This window comes from Pyrus communis, chromosome 1 (assembly GCF_041283825.1).
Source record: "Pyrus communis isolate YQ-2024b chromosome 1, ASM4128382v1, whole genome shotgun sequence".
Lineage (NCBI taxonomy): Eukaryota > Viridiplantae > Streptophyta > Magnoliopsida > Rosales > Rosaceae > Pyrus > Pyrus communis.
Genome location: NC_142565.1, coordinates 8,692,580 through 8,713,532, shown reverse-complemented (window position 1 = coordinate 8,713,532; position 20,953 = coordinate 8,692,580). Strand labels below are relative to the sequence as shown.

Here is a 20,953-nt window from a genome sequence, read left to right as displayed (position 1 = left end):
CAGGGCACTGGACTTTTGAAAGTGACTAGTGTTTTTTTTCCAAGTCTTTGAGCTTATGGGGTAAGTTCATCTTTTGAAAGTGATTAGTGTTTTTTTCCAAGTCTTTGAGCTTATGGGGTAAGTTTTTCCAAGTCTTTGAGCTTATGGGGTAAGTTCATCTTTTGAAAGTGACTAGTGTTTTTTTCCAAGTCTTTGAGCTTATGGTGAAAGTTCATCTTTTGTTCCCTACACTTTTGGGGTTACTATCACTTTGGTCTTTCAAATTTATTTTATTGGATAATATTTTAATTTAATCAATTACAGTATTACAGTATTACAAATTTTAAATTGTGGTTGATGAGTTCATTATTCATTACTCTAACTAATTTGGCTAATCACAATTATGATCACAAACGATGTTAATATTTTAAACCTTGACTAAACTAATCTGATTACAAACGATATTATTATTTAGGGTTACAAACATTGTATTTTGTTCTTTACAAGAATATTCCTCTAATTCAATCTCAAGTGTTGAGTTTTGATCCAAGGGTGGCAAGCACTTTGATCTTGAATCAGGATGAGATTTCTTCAAGGTCGTCAAGATTTGATCTTGAATGAAACGAGATCACAAGTGGTTTCATGTGGTGGGTGTCTTCGGCTTTATGTGAATGAACCGGCACGTGTATTTGTTGTGCTTGTTGATTCTGTACGAGTTTGATGAAGAACACAAGTGTTTGAGTATTTGGTGTTTGTTTTGGCATAGGCAAGCTATTGAGTCTTAGTTTAGAATTCTAATCTGAATCCCGTAATATGTGGGATTGATTTTCTAATTTATCTAATTTGAGCTAATTACTTAATGTCACATCCCGGCTCTGGGCGGATCACTTCCCAGGCCCGCTCCACCATCGTAGCACGATATTGTCCGCTTTGGGCTTACCATTCCCTCACGGTTTTGTTTTTGGGAACTCACGAGCAACTTCCCAGTGGGTCACCCATCATGAGATTGCTCTCGAGCGCTTCTCGCTTAACTTCGGAGTTCCTACGGAACCCGAAGCCAGTGAGCTCCTAAAAGGCCTCGCACTAGGTAGGGATGGGACTATACATTTAAGGATCACTCCCCTGGGCGATGTGAGATGTCACACTTAATGTAGATCTTAATTAAATAAGAAAATTTGAATTTAGGAAATTTAACCATAATTAATATAATTAAATTAAATTAGAGTTAATTTGTCCCGTTTTGTATTTGATTTGATTTAGTTTAGACTTACAGTTATTAATTAAATTAGAATAAGCAATTTGAAAAATTAAATCATAATTGAGTGGATATGATCAAGTAGGTTAACTTGCTCCTTTATTTACTTGATTTGATTTGTTTGGCGGAGGTCTCAGATGTTGACATGTGTCACTTTTGGTGACTCGTCTGGCTTTGATGAGTCACATGCAATATATGCAATTTGGCGAGACCTATGAACCTGGAAAGAGCCGGTTGCTTTTTGGTGTGCCACATAGCCCAACCGAGTCAAAATTTAATTTGGAGGTGAACATTCACTTCACATAAATTTCGATGTCCAGTATTTCAATATGAGTATTCGTTTTGTTTTTATTTTTATTTTTAACAAATGATATTATCTACACTAAATAGGATGAGGGAATGAGCTAAGCCTTACAATAAGCTAACAATAATGTGGTCCAAATTTACCTTTAACTATTATTTGTTTTGTTAATTACATTTGTTTTGAGAAAAACTAATAAAAAGGGCTTGAAAAATTTGAGTTTTAATGATAAGGACAAAATAAAGGGTAAAGTGAATAGTACCAGGATTGAATTTTTAGTGTAAAAATATGGTTTTTCGTTAAAGTGAACAGTACCGTGGGCTTTTCGTTAAAACTCCCTTTGTTTTATGTTTGTCCGAAAAGCTTTCTTGTTTACATGGGTGATGGTGGATTTTTTACAACAAAAAACGGTATGAATTGAACATTTACTTCGTAGGTGAACATTTAATTCACATAAGTTTGGATGTCCAATATTTCAATATGAGTGTTTGTTTTGTTAATTACATTTGTTATGTGTTCGCCCGAAAAGCATTTTTGTTTACATAGGCGACGTTGGATTTGTTACAACTAAAAACCGGGATTAATGTTGTCCTCGTTTTAACATGCATTTTTAAAAGTTTAGATGCCAATTTGGTACAAAAAAAAAGGGATTTAGATCTTTTCCGATCCTCTTCTGGGGATCTCAGGACTAAAAAGATAAAATAAAAATTAACGCGTTAAAGGACGATGATGGGATCCACTAATAATGATATGACGCAAGCATGTTTGTGACTTGGGTAAAACTTGCAATGGAGGCTCAAGACTTCATTATATATTTGCACCTTGAATTTTAGTAGCTGTTATGCTTGGATCTTTAAACCTTTTTTTGGGATTTGGATCCTCTCCGAATCCCCTTCTTGGGGATTTCGGGAATCAATGTACAAGGACCGTTTATCAAAGATCGTGCGATCATAATTAAATATTTTTTATATTTTTAAAAGTAAAGCAATCTCATTTTACGTAAAAAGTATTTAATTATGACCGCACAATTTTTTATGAACAGTTCTTATGTCTTGATTCCCGAGATCCCCAAGGAGGGGATCCGAAGAGGATCCAAATCCCAAAAAAAAGATTTAAAGACCCAAACATAACAGCTACTAAAATTCAAGGTGCAAATATATAATGAAGTCTTGAGCTTCCATTGCAAGTTTTACCCAAGTCACAAACATGGCTGCGTCATATCATTATTAGTGGATCCCATCATCGTCCTTTAACGCGTTAATTTTTATTTTATCTTTTTAGTCCTGGGGTGGTGGGAATCTTACGATTCTTCTCTCCCGCCCCCACTCTCCCACTTTTTTCTCGAAAGATGAACTTCAGTAATTTTTAAGAGAATTGAGATTCATTCTAAATTTTGGTGTTTGTAGTCCACAGATTAAAAGATTCTGATCTTTCAACTTCAATTTTAATGTTGTTATTAAACTTATTTTACTGACTCATCTTATAAAAATCTAAAAATTTAAAGAGCCCGAATCTCTTTCTTTAAGTGGTCCAAATTGTGAAATTGTGGGGTTCTGGACTTTGAGATCCAGAGAGAATTGCAACTCATTTTTTGAGGGAAACATATACATTCCAGAGATTTCAAGATCATTCTAGACTCTAATACGTGGGAAAATAATTGCTTGTGAAGGCAGACCACTACGTCTACTGTGCAAGTCCATGTGGAGCAATGTTTTAAAAAACTAACATTAAAAGTAGTCTGGCAATTATCATTTAATATTACAGTCTGGTAGTATTTTTCTTTATTTGGAAGTGAGAGATCTTAAATTCAAATCTCGTGGATGGTGAATTCAACACCAAATTAGGTTGTCCATTATATGGTTTAGCTGAACTCTTATCCTCTTAATGTAAAAATATCAATGAACCAAAAAAAAAAAAAAAAAAAAAAAAAAAAAACTAGTCTAGCAATTTTTTGGTCGGGACCATCAGGAAAATGCCTCTGCCCAACATGAGTGGACTGTAGAGTAGCTTAGGCATTTGGGAGGCGATCGTAGGCGATGCTAATTAGAGATATAGTAATAATAACAATAGTTAAATATTTAATTGTTTGGTGTGCTTGCTTGATTGTTTTACAAGGTATTATATATATATATATATATATACACACACACACACATATATATATATATATATGTATGTATGTATAATTTTTAGTACCGTGAGACTATTGCCTAGGCGAGTCTATCATTAGCTTCGCCCTTGCCTTATAAAATATTTGTGTAGTGACAAGAATGCATATGTCGAGTTTATATCTAGCTTAGATGTAATAACAGTACACGTGGTATTTATGGGTGATTTATTGTCACATGGAATGATCATCCTTGACTAGGGTTACAGTTGAGTGTATTAATCTTACATTGGAAAAAAGAGCCTTGTATGTTCTTATAAGGAATTAAACTACTTCACATGTTGCTAATTACTTTATGCTAGAACCTCAATTTTCTATATAATTTGGTGTATGAACCTCAGCTTTTCTTTGACAACAATTTGAGAATGGTCTATACTTCATACCGGTTTGGTTCGACCCGTTCTCAAATAGTCTGGAATCACTCGACAATGGGCAACAAAATAACTCTACGTTGCTAATCGTGAATGTCACTCAACGTAGGATGAATCACTCAACACTAATTGCAAAATTGCAGAGAATATGCTTATTTATTGATATGGGAAAAACTTCCCTCTTTTCATTCATTGAAACAATTGAAGCGATTACAAAGTTCCTAACAAGCTTTGCAACAAAATGTTGTCATCTCACCTATGCCACTGGCTAAAACTATTGTTCCCAAGACTACACTACTAGAAATCATCACAGCTGACACCAATAAACTCAATTAACAAACAACTAAACACATTAACTCAAAATAATTATTCAGTAGCAACTAGCTATTCCAATTATACCTGAATGTCCTAAATTATTTTCTCTTTCCAATAGTGACAGATGTCTTAAATTCAATTCGAATATCCTTTCCTCGTTTGCAAAAAGAAAATGATAGGTATTATTCACACAATCATTTTTACCTCCCACACACTTGTTAATTTTTGACTATTGATATTCTTCAAATCATCCGATCCGACAACTAGAGATTGAGAGGGACGTGTGATAAGTAAAAATAGGCGTGTGAATAACACCACCCAAAGGAAAAACAGTTGTAAATTTGCACTCATTTGATGTGGACTTGTGCTTCTTTGATTGCTGAAACTATGGACACTTGATTGCAGCCAAATATCCTTTCGGTCTTTTTTTTCATTACCTGGGTGTGACATACATAGATAACACAATTATGTTACGTTAATCCATAAACATGATCTATATAGACACATAAACTCATGGATCCATACATCTCGATCGAAAATGAATCAATAGAAAATAAGGAATTGGAATTGATCGATATATTTCTCGAAACAAACGAAAATGAAACGAAAGACGAAACATAAATTGTGGAGATGGGATTTGAAATTGTGACCTCAAGGTTATGAGCCTTGCGAGCTACCACGCTTCTCTACCCCGGAATGCATAGAAGAACTGAGAATTAATGGACAAACAAGGATTGAATGCGCCCCTCTACCATAGTGCAGTTTTGAGCATTATTTTGGTTAAGTTTAACTTGATTGGAAGTCGGAAGGAACTTGACCTTGATGAGATGTCCAAAGGAGAGAAACTTACCTAAAACTGGATGGGTGATGACTTAAACCAATCAATCACTTTAAGGAGAAACTTACCTAAAACTGGATGGCGGTAACTCAAACTAATCAATCTCTTTAAAACACATGACAATGCTTAATTGGCTTAAGATAAAACATCCCGAGTAACGATGAGTTTCAACCTCTGGGGAGGGTGGAAAAGAGCCTCGAAGTATACAAATACCTAAATCAGTACCCTTGTGAATTTTCCTCTTTTATTGCTCCCTAACTAAAGGAAAGAGGAGAAACAATTTTTTCTTCTTGTGTGGGTTCAAAATTGAGAAGAGAATAGTCACTTAATACTACGGTCTAGTGGTATTCCTCTTCAAAGAGAATAATCATTTAATACTACGGTCTAGTGATATTCCCCTTCACTTATAAGTGAAAAGTCTTATGTTTGATTATCTCTAAAGATGAATTTGAACTACAATATTACTAACTCATAATGAGGGTTAGCTCATCCCTACCCCTTTAGTTAGATAATATCGTTTATTTAAAAAAAAAAAAGAAAAAAAGAGAAGAGAATATAACACACACAATTCCACGAGATTGAAAGGTTCTAAATAAAAAAAAAAAAAAAAAAATTAACAACAATACAACATGAAAGGAGTACAGTAAAAGCAGAAATCCTGCACAGAAACGCGGCAGCTGACCCGGAAATTAATTAAAGCAATATTTACAAATGATGGATGTTTAATTCTTAATGGTATCAAAGGATTATACCAATCATAATCATCCGATTTTGATAATGATCGTAATTACCACTCCATTAGGGATGGAACCTCAAATTTCAATGCCGACAACCAGGACATCACCATTTAGTGTCTGGTTATTGTAATATATTTGGGACTCCAGCAGCCACGTCGCAGCAGATCCTGTATAACGCCATTTCCAGAAGACACGACTATGGAACGAAAACCTGAGTACGAGGCTAGAACTTGAACTTGGTATCGAAGTATTATACCATTCCCCATCGGGGACTTGATTGATGGTTTTGAGGAGATGCTCCAGTGAAAGAACCCTATAGTGGCCTGCTTCAAAGACTCGGTTTTTGTTTTCTTCCCGGGCAGATGAAGAACAACGCAATTCTCTGCAGCTTCCCTGACCTGCAAATAGAGTTAACAGAAATCAAATTAGGTTGAGTGAAAACAGAAAATGGCCTTCCCAAAGCTTCAATACAAGAGCTTTTATTAACTATTTCAGCTTTGATTGCTCACCTTGTCTTGTGATACAGCTTTGCAGTCGGATTCTTCTCGGAGCAACTCCCAGTGGACAGACGCGAATGGAAGATGGTTAAAGACAGTTTTGCTGAGGTACGTGTTACTTTGATGAAGAGAGTACATTATTTGACAAAATTTCGCTGAGGTTCATATGACTTTTTGATGAAGAAAGTACACCATCTGAAGACAATTTTGCTAAGGAATATTCGTAGTCTGGTTGACGTGAGATATGCGTCTCCAAACAATTGCTGATTTTGAGAAAAGACATCTTTACTTCATCTGGACTCGTCGGAGGAGAGTAGATTTCCTGATGACATCTCAAACATTGGCTTCTACTGCTGTTCTTTGAACTAACATGTTCACCTAACAAGCTTTGAAGTTTCTAAAACCAGGGAATTCTTAAAACAGCCAAAAGTACCCAATAAAAAAAAGGGCCAAAAGGAACAAGAATTTGTTACCCTTATAAAGTTATACAATTAATACATAAACGAAGGAGTGACAAACCTGATTCTAATTAATCATGGTACTCGAGCAAGGAAGGAGAAAAGGCACGGCAACTCCAATGTCTTCTATAAACACCTAGTCGGATACAACTACTCTATGGGAAACAGTATGTTGTGTGTTCTAGGGCTTATAGGGACCGGTGTTTATATAAGCTAAAAGCTAGGGTTCCATCCATAAAGGAAACCTAAACTTACTTTCTTAGCCTCCAAGTAAAGTATCATAATCATATTCAAGTAAGGATTCCATCAATCCTATTTCCAATATAAGACACCTTATATAGGATTGATATCTTTAAGAGATCAAATCACAATCAACATTATTCTTCAATATTACATTCCTATTACATATAGTAAACCCACTTAAAGGTTGATTTAAATTGGATAAATCCAACATTCTCCCACTTGGTTTACCAAATGTAACATTCACGTTTATACTTGAGATTGGAAACTAATGTCACTTCAGTGGCCATGTAATAGTGATTAAATCTTGTCCTTAATGCAGTTTCTGTCAAATGCATTTCTCAACATGGAACTAACAAGGTTGTAAGGTTGACACAATCCAGAACCTTCAAAATCACACATGCTAAGATCCTCATTCACATGAAACACAAATTATGAACAAGAGATGAAACTTTTAAACCAAAAACCAAAATGTCTTACTTTATATCACCTCAGGTCCAGCTCATGCTTCTTTAAAGCCTTAAATCGGCCAACGCAGATATCCTTCATCTAATGAAACCAACATAACCTGCAAGTGTGAATGCATCTCCAAAACAATCATGCATCACTTTCATTAGACCAATAACAAGACAAACAATGTTTGTAGCCAACGAACACAACTGAAAATATCAAATCGGCACACGTCCAAGTAAAATATCCCAAAACTTCATAAAACAAATTAATTCAACACTTGTGAGTAAGGTGATTTAACATGTTTTTAACACTGATCTATGCACAATACCAATTACTTTCATGGTGATTTCCAACACCTGCAGGCAGATGGAAATCCTCACAGTTGACACAATGCAAAAACCATTCCATGCCATTTAATATACAATTTGATAACAATTTGATATCCGATATATATTTCATTAGATAATTGACTAGCACATAATAATTGTGACTTTAATGAATCCAACTGAAGATTAAAATGAATACATGGATTATATACAGACCTTGTACGTCATCTGCAAATGTAAGGCATTACTAACATGAAACTCAAGCTCCCACTAATCTGCAACATCGTTACTTAATTTGCAAATCAATACTTAAATCATATTTTTGAAAATATGACTTTGGGAATAGCCTTACTTAGTCAATGAATGCACGTTACCTCAATGAAAGGTACAACTAAGCACAAAAGCATTTACCACTGTTACACAAAAACATGCATCCAACAACCATCTTATATATATATATATATATATATTAATAATTCCACATTTATGCTAAGTCCTTATGAGCCCCAAAATTCTTTATAAAGATTAACAAATAATCAATCGAGGAATTCAAATGATTGCAAAAATGTACACATATACGAAGTATCCATTCATGCAACTTAAACATATTATTGTCATTCGAGTTATCAACCAAAACACAAATTCATGGAAGATAGAATAACGCTTTAATAGTATTATGCAAGTCCACTTAATGGTCAAAATTTAAGAACAACTCCCACTAAGTTTTTAGAGTTTATACTTGCAAATAAGTTAATGAGTGTGAAGCCAAATTTTCGTTCGCTAATTCTCCCACTTGGGCAAACACTCTTTCAAATATGTACCTAAATAAAATTGCTTTATATTTTAGACATAATAAAATAGACATTACAACCAACTTAAAGTTGTCAAACAGAATTTCAGCGAGTTACACTTACCTTAGAATTTATCATAATTAATTTATAAGCTTGGTTGCAACCAAAATTATACATATCAAAATAGACAAACTAATCTTCATAAAATAAAAATATAAGGCGTTTTGGGTCAAAATAGTAGTCTAAAGTGACAACTCAAAAAACCAACGCAATCTGCCAGTAAAACTGTATACGAGCATGGGTTACTGGTAAATTCACCATAATTAAAATACACAGCAAAAAATTACGAAAATTTGCACACATTGTAGACATATATATGTTTAACATATCAAAAATTCAGGTCATTTGGTAACCGTTAGACATGTCATTCATCCGATTTTAATCAAGACACAATCTGCCAGAAAAATTATGTTCATCTATCATGAATCTAAACATCTCTAACAAATTCAAGTTCATGTTATTTCAATTTCGATGTCCAAAGGAATCTCAAGTGATCAAATTTCATCCTCTAAATAGACATCACAGTTCAAACTGAAAATATTTACAAGCATTATACTTAAACAATGCGTACCTTAGCAATCCTTGATTAACCTTCATGGGTTCATTACTATGCATCAACAAGTCTCATGAAGAGATAAAAATACGTCATGATGCAACCGATTTTCATGTCTTAAAACCACAACCTCTAATGGGGCTTATAGTGAAAATATTTGTAATTGAAGATATGGAACTTTATTCCACAATAAACTTCATGAAACTAGATTAATTTACACATGCGGGCAAGAAAATTAACTAGTTTCTAGTACTAGATTATATGTCACAAGAGTACCTTCATGAAAAACTTCAACACCTGTGGGCAGATGAAACTTTCACAACTTCTGTAAAATAAAACCCATACTATGCCATCTTAATTAAACTAAAAGAAATAATCCACACATGCGGGCAAGAATATTATCTGTTTTATTCTAATTAAGATGCAATGTTGACCGAAGCAAATCAAAAAACACAATCCCATTGTCAACTAAGCCGTTGTGGCTTGCTTAGCTAAAAAGGCATTGATCAACCCCACCCTGAAACAATACAAGAGTCAGGTGGATTAATTAACTGTAAGTGACAAAATTATGATAACCTAATTCGAGCTTCGAGTCTTGCCAACAAATGACACTAATTCCTTCCTTCATGACTCCCTTTGACATTAAATTAATCTCAAGAAACCTGACAACATACTTGAAAGAGATTAATCACATATGGAACAAGTTTTATTCCACCACAACAATGTCAATACTTATCATTATGGAGTCAATTACTTAAAATAGAAATACTTTATGTAGTGGGAAAGAACAATACATTCCTTTAATTTAAAAGCTAAATCGCTCAAATGTTTTTCTTAAGTCAAATGGGTTTCTTTCCTTTTATATATTTATTTTCGTAGTACAAAACTACTAAACATAGCATTAAAATCATGCATTAGCTTTGTAAATATTAAATTAAATAAAGGAACAATCAAAATTATTTTCTTCCATGGAAAACATCTCAAGTATATGCCCTACATTAGCCTTGAAAAGTTTCTTTTCTTCTCCCCCTGTGACACGTAAAATTTACTAATCAAAGCACTGTTTAAATTCTTTAGGCATAGAAAGAACCACAAACAATAATACATGTTTGAAAATTCATGCTTATCAATTAAGTCACATACTTTTAATGGATTACATACCTCATGCCTTCATGTGTTCACTACTTCTTTGTATACATATATATAATCACATGACCAACCATAATTCTCATACAAGAATATACAAAATACAAGTGAGAATTGTCAAATAATTACTGGAAACCTCATTCATTTAGTATTCTTGTCCTTGTCACTGGATGCTTTCTGTCATTCTTAGTCAATCCACAAACTATGCATCCATTTTTCATAGTTAACTAGTCATGTTTGATTAAATGACTACTGAGACAGGAAAACAAAATTATAAACAAAACTAGTTGATTAGTCATGCAAATTCCTTATGGAGTTAATATCATTATAAACCTTACTTGAATTAATCCCCGATCATACTTAAGCACTAGTATACTGTATTACTAATCTATACATTTGTTTCTTTACATAAGATCATCTCAAGTTTAAAGCAATATAGAACACAATCCCTTTAATAAAACACACCATATGTCAATTTTGCTACATGTTTGCATACTTAAAATTGAATCCATGTTGGATATTTCCGACAACAACCAATGACATGGCTATTTAATTCAGTCTACATATATTTCCTACACATAATCATGTAATGCAACTAAAAAAAAATTGATTTTATGAGTTTATTTTACCCATTCAAAAGGAAAACAGAAAACCTGCAATGATCCGTGAGGCATTTGAAGGGTGGTTAGTGTCCCCTTGTCGCCTGTCCGCCCAGGACGCACCTCACACAGGTGTTCTCGCGCGTGGCAGTAAAAAAACCTGCCCTAAACCTGCGGCTGGAGCTTTTGATTCCAGCAAGCTTGCTCTCATGTGGCATTAACAAAATTAGCCGCGAACAAACAAGATAGATTTGACATTTACATACTTGGGCATGTCTGCATATGCCATTGGCCGACACTTATGCAATTATTTCTTGTTCAATTGGAGTATCACCTCAAGCCATTTTGTAGAGAAAATAATAGAAATTTATGGCTACCAAATTATATCATAACGGTACCTTGACTGGAGTAATAATTTAGATAAATTGCAAAACCTTAAATTTATCATTGCTCTTCCTGATCGAACTGAATTATATTAACATATACAAGATTAAAAATTGATAATCTCAATTCTTAGTCAAACACATAAATAATATGCCTATTTTTATACAGTTGCCAAACATAAAATAATTGGATCCATATTCATGACATACTTAACTGAAACATGGTTTTCAATGTATGAGCTTGCTCTACAATAATTAGCACATCACTCATGCAAGTATACCTTTATCTTATTACCAATTTAAGCTTTCAGGGATCAACCCAAATATATATCAACCAAAATACCATAAACCATCATGAAAATCAGAGTCAATGAAACAAGCCATTTTGCTTTGGTAGATGACTTCGTTCTGCTTGCAAATTGGAGGGGACTCCAGTAAGGTAAAACAAATATAGAGATCATCAGTGGCACATGGTAAATCATTCCAACCAAAACATTAGCATGAAAATTGAAATAGAACGAAATCGTTATTCTTCTCAGTGCCTTGTTCGTGGTTTTATACTTGTGACTTCATGTGTCCCTAACGCAAGCTATTTTCCATGACTTAATATGGCTGGTCAAAAGGAATCACTTTGAACTATATTTGAAATAGAAAAATCTCACATGGTTTCCATTGTAAAATAGTTATGATACCATGATTTATATATAAGGATTGATACCTCGATTTTTTTTTTTTTTTTTTTTTTTTTTTTTTTTTTTGGATTTGTGCCTTAAAATTATTAAAAATTCTTGACTAAACCCGTTATATAACCTATTAACAATCATCAATTGTACCGATTGAAACAACATGGTGGTGTTGCCAAGTATACGCAATCATAACTTGGATTAAAAACGCAACTCATAAAAATATTATAATGTCCAACCTAAAACCTAATAGGTTTTAATCATATAACCAGTGGCTTTGATACCAACAATTAGTCTTATAAGGTTATACAATTAAAACACAAACGAAAGAGTGACAAACCTAATTCCAGTTGTAATCATGGTACTCGAGCAAGGAAGGAGAAAAGGCACGACAACACCAATGTCTTCTATAAACACCTAGCCGGATACAACTACTCTATGGGAAGCATTATGTTGTGTGTTCTAGGGCTTATAGGTACCCGTGTTTACATAAACTAAAAGCTAGGGTTTCCATCCATAGAGGAAATCTAAACTTACTTTCTTAGTCTCCAAGTCAAGTATCATAATCATATTCAATTAAGAATTCCATCAATCTTATTTCCAATATAAGACACCTTATATAGGATTGATATTTTTAAGAGATCAAATCACAATCAACATTATTCTCCAATATTACATTCCTAGCTATTACATGTAGTAGACCACTTAAAGGTTTATTTATATTGGATAAATCCAACAGAATAGGCTTAGGTAACCTACATCGGTTGTCCTGGACATAATCGTCCACCACTAGCAGAAGAAGTTTCTAATGCCTACAGTTCCTGAATTGTAGATAAGGGTAGGTGGTGCTTTACGCTCTTGGGGTTTACAAGTCCCCCATTGTTGTTTTCTGATAACTAAGATTTTGCTGTTCTTCGATAGCTAAGATCCTGCTGTTCACTAGCTATGTTGATGTGTTTCTTGAATAGCTAATACCGACTAAACCTAATTTTCTGTGTTTCTTACTCCACTGTTGCTGTCTTAGACTCATGCTTGTAACTTCGGTAAATTTCAGTCGCTAAAAGTAGGGTCTATTGTTTCTTCCCAGGATACTAAGTTACCAATCCTGGTCAACAATGATATCATTGCATCCAATATAGTTATTGGTATGCACAACATCTAGTTCTGTGTTCATTGGTGACAGCAACAAGTAATCTTGTAACGAAGATGGATCAAACAGAGGACCCATATATTCTTCTGGACTAAAGAAGCCTGGATTAAGAATCATAACGATAAGGGTTACGTTTCGATGTAATTTTTGTGCTGCACATTAGAAAGTTCATATAAAATGAAGGAAACAACTTCTCACCTCTGAAAATTCCTTCATCTGTAGCTTGAATTGGAACGCCACTAGCCAGCTTGTTAACTTGCTCGTTGGGATAATTGGTTGAAATATTATTCTTATATTCAGGATAAGAAATATTATCTGGGAATAAAGATTGCTGCTTTGTACAATCACCATAGACATAGGGAATATTTCCATGCATAGTGTGTAAGTTGTGAGTGACAAAGAATATGTGGTCACTGTTTATTGACATACAAGTAACTTGGTCAATCTGAGTTAATTATTGAGAAAATTATGGAGCCTTATTTGGTTAGGTTTAGGAGTCCTTATTTAGTGCAATTAATCATGAAAACCTTAATTAGTTGACATCGAATTTGTTACCATTTAGGACTATAATGAAATTCCTTTAATTAGTTAATAAGCCAGATTAAAGGGATGAGCATCTATATATTAGGAGGTCCCTGCACTCACAGTAATTATCCTATCTTGTGTTAAAAACCCTATCTGATAGCAAGGACTCTCGGCTGCTTAAGTGTAGAAGACTCCTTTTGAAACCCTAGCAGTCATGGCGTCTTCTTCCTCCGCTTTTAAAGATAAGTTTATTTCCCTTAATTATTTGATTGGTTTATTGTAATTATTTATGTTTTATCTGTGATCCTAGTAACTTCTTGTTTTTCAATTACCTCTTACATGAACTGTAATATTTTATATATACAATGTAAGTTGTGAGTGTCAAAGAACATGCGCTCACTGTTTCTTGACATACAAGTAACTTGGTCAATCTGAGTTAATAGTTGAGAAAATTATGAAGCCTTATCTGGTTAGGTTTAGGAGTCCTTATTTAGTGCAATTAATCATGAAAACCTTAATTAGTTGACATAGAATTCGTTACCATTTAGGACTATAACGAAATCCCTTTAATCAATTAATAAGCTAGATTAAAGGGATGAGCATCTATATATTAGGGGGTCCCTGCACTCACAGTAATTATTCTATCTCATGCTAAAAACTCTATTTGATAGCAAAGACTCTCGGCTTCTTGAGTGTAGAAGACTCCTTTTGAAACCCTAGCAGTCATGGTGTGATATCCCATCCCTAAAATTATTATTTTATTCTTGACGTATTTCGAAGATTTGATTGGGACTAGTTCTTTATTTCTCCAAATTTGAGAAAAATAAAGTGAGGGTTACTTTAGTCATTTCCAATTTTCTCGACCTTTTCGGTCAACTCTTGAATTGGTTAGGTAGAGTTCGATTCCATGAGCGCGTAGACGTAAACAGATCTTATTTCCGAGTCCAAACGGAGAAGTTAGAGTCGTTTAAAGTTGGTGGCATATATGTTATAAATGGGAGAGAAACCTCCAGAAAAAAAGAGGGGGGGGGGGGGGGGGGGGGGGGGGGGGGGGGTTTCAAAAAAATGGAAAAATGGGTGCTGCCTAACCCGTTTTAGGGGGAAATTTGACCCATAAACCCACCAAACTTGACCCGCTTGTATCTTTTTCATCCGAGCTCCGTTTTGGATGATCTTGGTGTCCATGGAAAGCTCTTACGAGCCCTACATCTCTGTGATGTTAGATTTTCCCATTTCTTTTCCATCTTTGCAGCTCGAGGTCGCAAAGTCCACGACTTTTCCAGCGATTTTATCATTTTTCCGGCGATTCCGGCAACGATTTTCTTCGAGTGAGGTATGAAACTTCATCTACTCTTCATAATCTTCAAGTGGGTATGCTTAGTTTGTGCTTTCATATTCATTTTAGAGTTGGGTGTTTAGAACCCTAGAAATCCGGTTTTCTCTGGTGAAATTGGACGGTTTCCGGTTAGAATTTATCGTCGGCCTAGTTGTGAAAAATGTTTCCCTTGTTGAGCTCTAGCTACCACGTAAATTTGAGCTCATCTAGTTAATGTTGAAATTCGGGGTTTGTAAACCCTCCATCTTGACTTCCACCACGTGTGGCGGTGCGTGGGATCGTTCACGAATGTTGTCTAGGTTTCAAATACCTTCTAGTGACCATGTGAACCTATGTCTAGCTTGGTTTCCAAAGATTCAATTGTTTGGTGTGGTGATCAATTTGGACCGCCACTTGTTTGTGTGATTGACGACAATTCGACCATTGGATCAAAATGAAACTTTAGTATGTTATCATAAATCAGGTTTGCGGATTGTTGTGGACCCCATCGTTGACCGAGAATTGATTTTTGGTCAACATGTCTCAGAATGTTCTAAATGATAAAATTAGTACTATGGGAGACTTAAGTGAAGTCTAATGGGCCTACATTGGTTAGAGAGTGGCTTGAACATATGTGATATGGTTATTACCTTGATTTCTTATATTGGTATCATCTGTGAATTTGATTTAGTCTTATAATGTGATTCTATTGAAATGTGAATATATATATATATATATATTTAGCCATAGACCTATGTTTATCAAACATGATTTGGCTTGTGTACTGATGATGATCGTGATATGTGAATTAACGTGCATATTCGAAAGGTGGTTGATTTACATAGATGGTATGATATGATGAAATGTGAGTGATTTTAATTTATGTGAATATGAAATGATTTTATAATCATTTTTCCTATAAATTGTTAATTTTCATATTTAGCCAAGGATATTGTTATATGAAGTGGGATTTGACGTGCATATTGGAAATATGGTTTGTTTTGTATGATTGGCTTGATTTGATGAAGGTGAGGGCTTGTGGTGGACCGTTAACCCATTGTCACGGGGTTTGTTGTTTTGAAACACGTGTCAATGCTCGTTTCATTATTTCATTTCTTATTTCGTTGAGCCTTTATAATTTGAGCAACTTGATTCATGTGTTGTTTCATTGATTGGTGGTTATGCAATGTACTCCGCGATTCCGTTGAGTGATGGTCCGGAATCGTATCTTGGTTTGGATTCCGTTGAGTGATGGTCCGGAATCCTTCCTACTCCACTCCGCGATTCCGTTGAGTGATGGTCCAGAATCGTATCCTGATTTGGATTCCGTTGAGTGATGGTCTGGAATCCTTCCTACTCCACTCCGCGATTCCGTTGAGTGATGGTTAGGAATCGTATCTTGGTTTGGGTTCCGTTGAGTGATGGTCCGTAATCCCTCTTACTCCGCGATACCGTTGAGTGATGGTCCGGGATTGTATCCACATTAGTTCATTGAGTTTAGTTGAGATGGTTGCAAAGGTATAGGCTTTGGATAAACAGTGTTGCCCTAATTCTACTTTCATTGTGTGTAGGTGAATATGGGTGTGAGATTTTATGGTTGTTTGAAATGAACTTTTGGATGTCTGGGTGACTCCCTCGGAGTTTTCAAAAGTTGGGTATTGATTTATTATGAAAGATTTATATTCAAGGTTTATAAATTATGATTAATGGCAAGTTTTATTATTGTATCACGTGCTTATTTTATTGTCCCTCACCCGAGCCTCTCAGCTTGTCTGGGTGCTTAATTTGCCTGTGCACCAATCCCATAATATTTGGCATTGACTTTACATATGATAGGTCTGGGTAGATTATGAGAAACCGCTTGATATTTTGGTTCCGTTGAGTGGTCCGGAACCCAATGTTGTTGGATTCCGTTGAGTCGTCCGGAATCCTTGCTCTTACTCATTCTCATAAGGTTATCTTAGAATCCTAGATTCGAGTGAATGAGAATTACCCACAATGGATCTTGTGAATACAACAAATTAGAATCACCATGTTATTATTCATAACCCAAGTAGGGAATTATGTAGAGTTCTTTAATTAAATTCATGAAATGATCTGTTTTCTCACTAATTGATTAACGTAATTAAATATTAATATTGTGCTTCGTGATTCCTTGATATGTTACAAGCTATGTATTGAGATATAATGTTGGAAGTATAGTGATTGGTATGATGAAGTGAAATGTGATTTGACTTGTGTATTGGAAATGGTTGTGACATGTGATTGAAATGCATATTGAATTGCTTGGGAGATGTGAGGTCTAGTAAATGACCAATAACCCATTGTGATGTGGATTTGTGCTCAATATTGTTTCGTTTCGTTGAGTTTCGTGAATTAGGTAACTTGAATCATGTCTTGTTCCTTCGAGCCGTTGTTATGCTTCTTGGACTTCCGTTCAATTCGGTTGGGTGGTTTGGAACTGAGTTCTGTTTGGATTCCGTTGAGTGATGGTCCGGAATCCCCTTTGGAGCCTTGGTCCGTTGAGTGGTCCAAAATCCCCTTTTTCAAAGATGTAGTCTTCAACTGAATTGTGTTGCTCTAGCCTTGCGTTTCAACTTGTAGTATGTGTTATTGATGATGTGATGATTGACATTATTGATTGATGTGATTATGGAATGACGTTGGATATGAGTGATTATCATGAGTATTTTAGTTGATTAATATTTCTAGAAAATAAAGTGTACTTTGTTAATTCTTAACTATGTTACACATTATGAAATGCGATTTTATGTGGGAAACGTGATGATTTATGTGATGGATGAAGTGGAAAGGTTAATCGTCATGTGGGATTGTTATGTTGGATATCATGGTTATTGTTATGATTAGACTTGTTGATAAATGTGGCTAGAGAATGGTATTGTGCTTCGTTGGTTCTTTGAAGTGATATATGTTGTGAATTGCGGTATCATGTTGCGATATAATGATTTATATATAGTTGGAGGGGAAATCATGTTTTTCAGATGGGTTTGTTATGTAACCCTGAGTCTAGTATTTTCATGCTTGTCAAGTTCTATTGAGTGATTGAGAAATGTTATACCTTTCGACTTAATCGGACTGTGGTATATGTCAATTATTGTGCATGACGAACTACGAATGGCTTGATCCCTGTTTAGGGTACGTAGGCAGTCTAACGGGAAGGTTAGATGCAGCCATAAAACATACGAAAAATAACTATACGATTCAATTTTTGAGTTGTGCTTGCCCATATCCCGGAGGTGGGATATGATAGATACGGATTTTTTTTTGGTGACGTCACGTGTCAATTCTAGACGTATGTCGGAATTGGGGCGTGACACATGGCGTCTTCTTCCTCCACTTTGGAAGATAAGTTTATTTCCTTTAATTGTGTGATTGTTTTATTCTAATTATTTATGTTTTATCTGTGATCATAGTAACTTCTTGTTTTTCAATTACCTCTTACATAGTGTGTAACGGTGGCTGCAGTGAGGAGTGGCTGTAATCCTGTGGTTGATGTGGCTGTGGTGGCTGATGTGGCTGCGGTGGCTGCAGCGGTTGAGAAGATGAATTCAGAATTTCTCCCATCTCAGGAAACAACTGGTGGATTAAGAATCACAAACAAGCAGATGTTAAATTTGGGCAGGCTTTGCAAGTTCATACAAAAAAATGTAGAAAAAGCATACGATTATATCACCTCTTGAAACATATCAGATGCAGCTCGATCATCGAAATCCGAGAATTTCCAGCCACCAGTTTCATCATTACCATCACCAAAGGTCAAAATACCACTACCAGGTTCACCACCATCGTGATTACCTCCGGCAAACACATCACGCTCTAGCTGTTTGAATGCCAGAATTTCTTCTGTGTCGGAAACCATATGATTCATTGTCGCAGCTTGATTATCGGTATTATAGGTACTGCAGCCACTGGTACCAGGATCAACCAATTCGCCACTGCAGACTTCAGGAGCATTTCCAAGCTGTGGTGGGAGATGAGGCTGAGGTGGCTCAGGAAGAGGAAAGTGTGAATTCAGATATTCACCTGCTGGGGGACATAACTGCCACTGCAAAATTAAGAATCACAAAACAAGCAAGTATTAAGTTTCGATATACTTTTGTGCTCCATATTATCAGGTTTACATCAGAAAATATTCAAAAAGCTTGTATATTTTTCTTCTTAATAAAATAGAGGACTAGGCGAGATTAGCTCATGTCCGTTATGGGCACAAAGTGCTACGCTCAGTAATGAAGGAGAGAGGCCCAACACATCTAGAAACCTCCTTCCAATCCCGTGTTTATTAAAACAACAAATAAATAAATAAATACAGATAAATACATACCCAAAACTCTTGAATCATGTCGCGTAGAGATTGATTAAAATCAGATGAGCTGCCACCACTAGGTTCACCATCATCTTGATTTCCACTACCAAGCAGATCATGTTCTAGCTGTTTGTATGCCAGAACGTCTTCAGTGTTTGGAGACATATGATTCGTTGCAGCAGCAGTAGCAGCTTCATCATCTCCGGAACTAGAGGCAATGTAGCCACGGTTACCAGTACCATCGGCTAAATCACCACGGATCAAAGTAGCCTTAAGCTTCTTCTTATTAGACTTAGAATCAGCTGGTTTATACTTGAGGACGCAGAGAACAAAGCCCCTTTGCTGATCCCTCGCCTGATGGGGACTAGAACCCCGTTTAGGCTTAATGCAAATGTACTCGTGCATTTTCCAGCTGGTCGTAACGGATTTAGACCTACGACCTTCCTGGAAGGTCTTTTTTTGGAAGGTTAATGTCCTCTTTTTGCAAGTGAAATATTTCGGGCCGACATCCCGTTGATCGCCGTTCATCTTCCAGAAGCCTTGCTTTGTTTTCCTTTTGAAGCGAGGACTATTGTTGGATTTGTAATCACACCAGCTGAAGGAGTACCACGCCTTTGCTTGATAAGGAGATTCAGGGAACATGCGCTCTGCAACACAAAGTGAGATAATGAAAATTTGAAACCAACTCACTTCAAGGACTTGTTTGGTGACTAAATACTCAATTGGATTGGATAACTTATTAGATTCAGGGCTGTTCGGTGCCTAAGATTGGATCGAATTGGATAATCACAATATTTAAGACATGTTGATGGAAGAAATGAAGAAATTTTGTCCAATTTGAAGGTAGAAGATGAATTACTCATAACTTAATGCTTCGAATCCCCACAAAATGGGGTGGATCCATCTAATCCCCTAAAAGGAAAAATCTTTCACCTCTTGCTTCACACATACCTTGAATTATATGAGATTCCAACACCATCCAATTCTTGGCACCGAACTAGTAAAAGTGAGATAGAATAATGGGTTACCAGGCAATTCCCAAGGCTCGAACTTGAGGACATCGATGACAGGGAGGAAGAGGCAGGCTTGAGAGTTGTGACTTTTCATCTTCTTCCTCAAGAAGTCGGCCTTTTCATCTTCAGTGGGATGGAATCTGATCGCAGCCACCATGTCCGGCGCCGATTGTGCGATGGTTGGGGTGGTCATGGTAGTAATGCTGCTGCTGATGTTTCTCATCCCTCCTCGTTCTCCTTCAAATGAGTAAATCAGAAGAAACAGAGCAAGAGAAGTTTGTATTTAAAAAAGGGATGTGATATCTACGTAATCTCTTTTTACTTTTTCCATATTTTTTTAAATAAATGGTGAAAGTTAAACCACATAATTTTATATAAGTGGTGAAATTTTTTATTATTTAAGTTATTAAATTTTTAACACATATATCCCATTATTTGAGTAACATGTACCATTTCGTATATCGATCTTGAAAA

The 20,953-nt window shown here is 35.5% G+C and overlaps 1 protein-coding gene across 9 annotated transcripts; it reads right to left on the bottom strand.

Moving 5' to 3' along the window:
• Window positions 1-12,442: 12,442 nt before the first annotated feature.
• On the bottom strand, window positions 12,443-20,785 carry LOC137721188 (uncharacterized). 9 transcript variants are annotated; one of them, XR_015963748.1, is made up of 6 exons: window positions 20,495-20,744; window positions 19,485-20,113; window positions 18,837-19,208; window positions 18,599-18,739; window positions 13,501-13,617; window positions 12,443-13,403 (listed from the first exon to the last, which is right to left on the bottom strand). XR_015963748.1 is itself a non-coding variant. In XM_088696082.1 (5 exons), the coding sequence occupies exons 1-4, from the start codon at window positions 20,700-20,702 to the stop codon at window positions 18,602-18,604; spliced, it is 1,347 nt and encodes a 448-aa protein (XP_088552208.1). In that variant the 5' UTR covers window positions 20,703-20,744; the 3' UTR covers window positions 12,443-13,617; window positions 18,599-18,601. The 9 variants fall into 9 exon arrangements, 3 of the variants coding, with proteins under 3 accessions (XP_088552208.1, XP_088552216.1, XP_068316395.2); XR_015963758.1 differs by having other exon boundaries at window positions 20,418-20,720; XM_088696082.1 differs by having other exon boundaries at window positions 12,443-13,617.
• Between the last annotated feature and the right edge of the window lie 168 nt (window positions 20,786-20,953).

What these genes read in the sequence shown, in the direction of transcription:
- LOC137721188 (XM_088696082.1), bottom strand. Translation starts at nt 20,702, where the DNA reads ATGAGAAACATCAGCAGCAGCATTACTACCATGACCACCCCAACCATC. An exon ending in CGAGCCTTGGGAATTGCCTG is followed by an intron (nt 20,114 to 20,494) that starts GTAACCCATTAT and finishes TTTGTGTTGCAG; the next exon opens with AGCGCATGTTCCCTGAATCT. An exon ending in ACATGATTCAAGAGTTTTGG is followed by an intron (nt 19,209 to 19,484) that starts GTATGTATTTAT and finishes TTAATTTTGCAG; the next exon opens with TGGCAGTTATGTCCCCCAGC.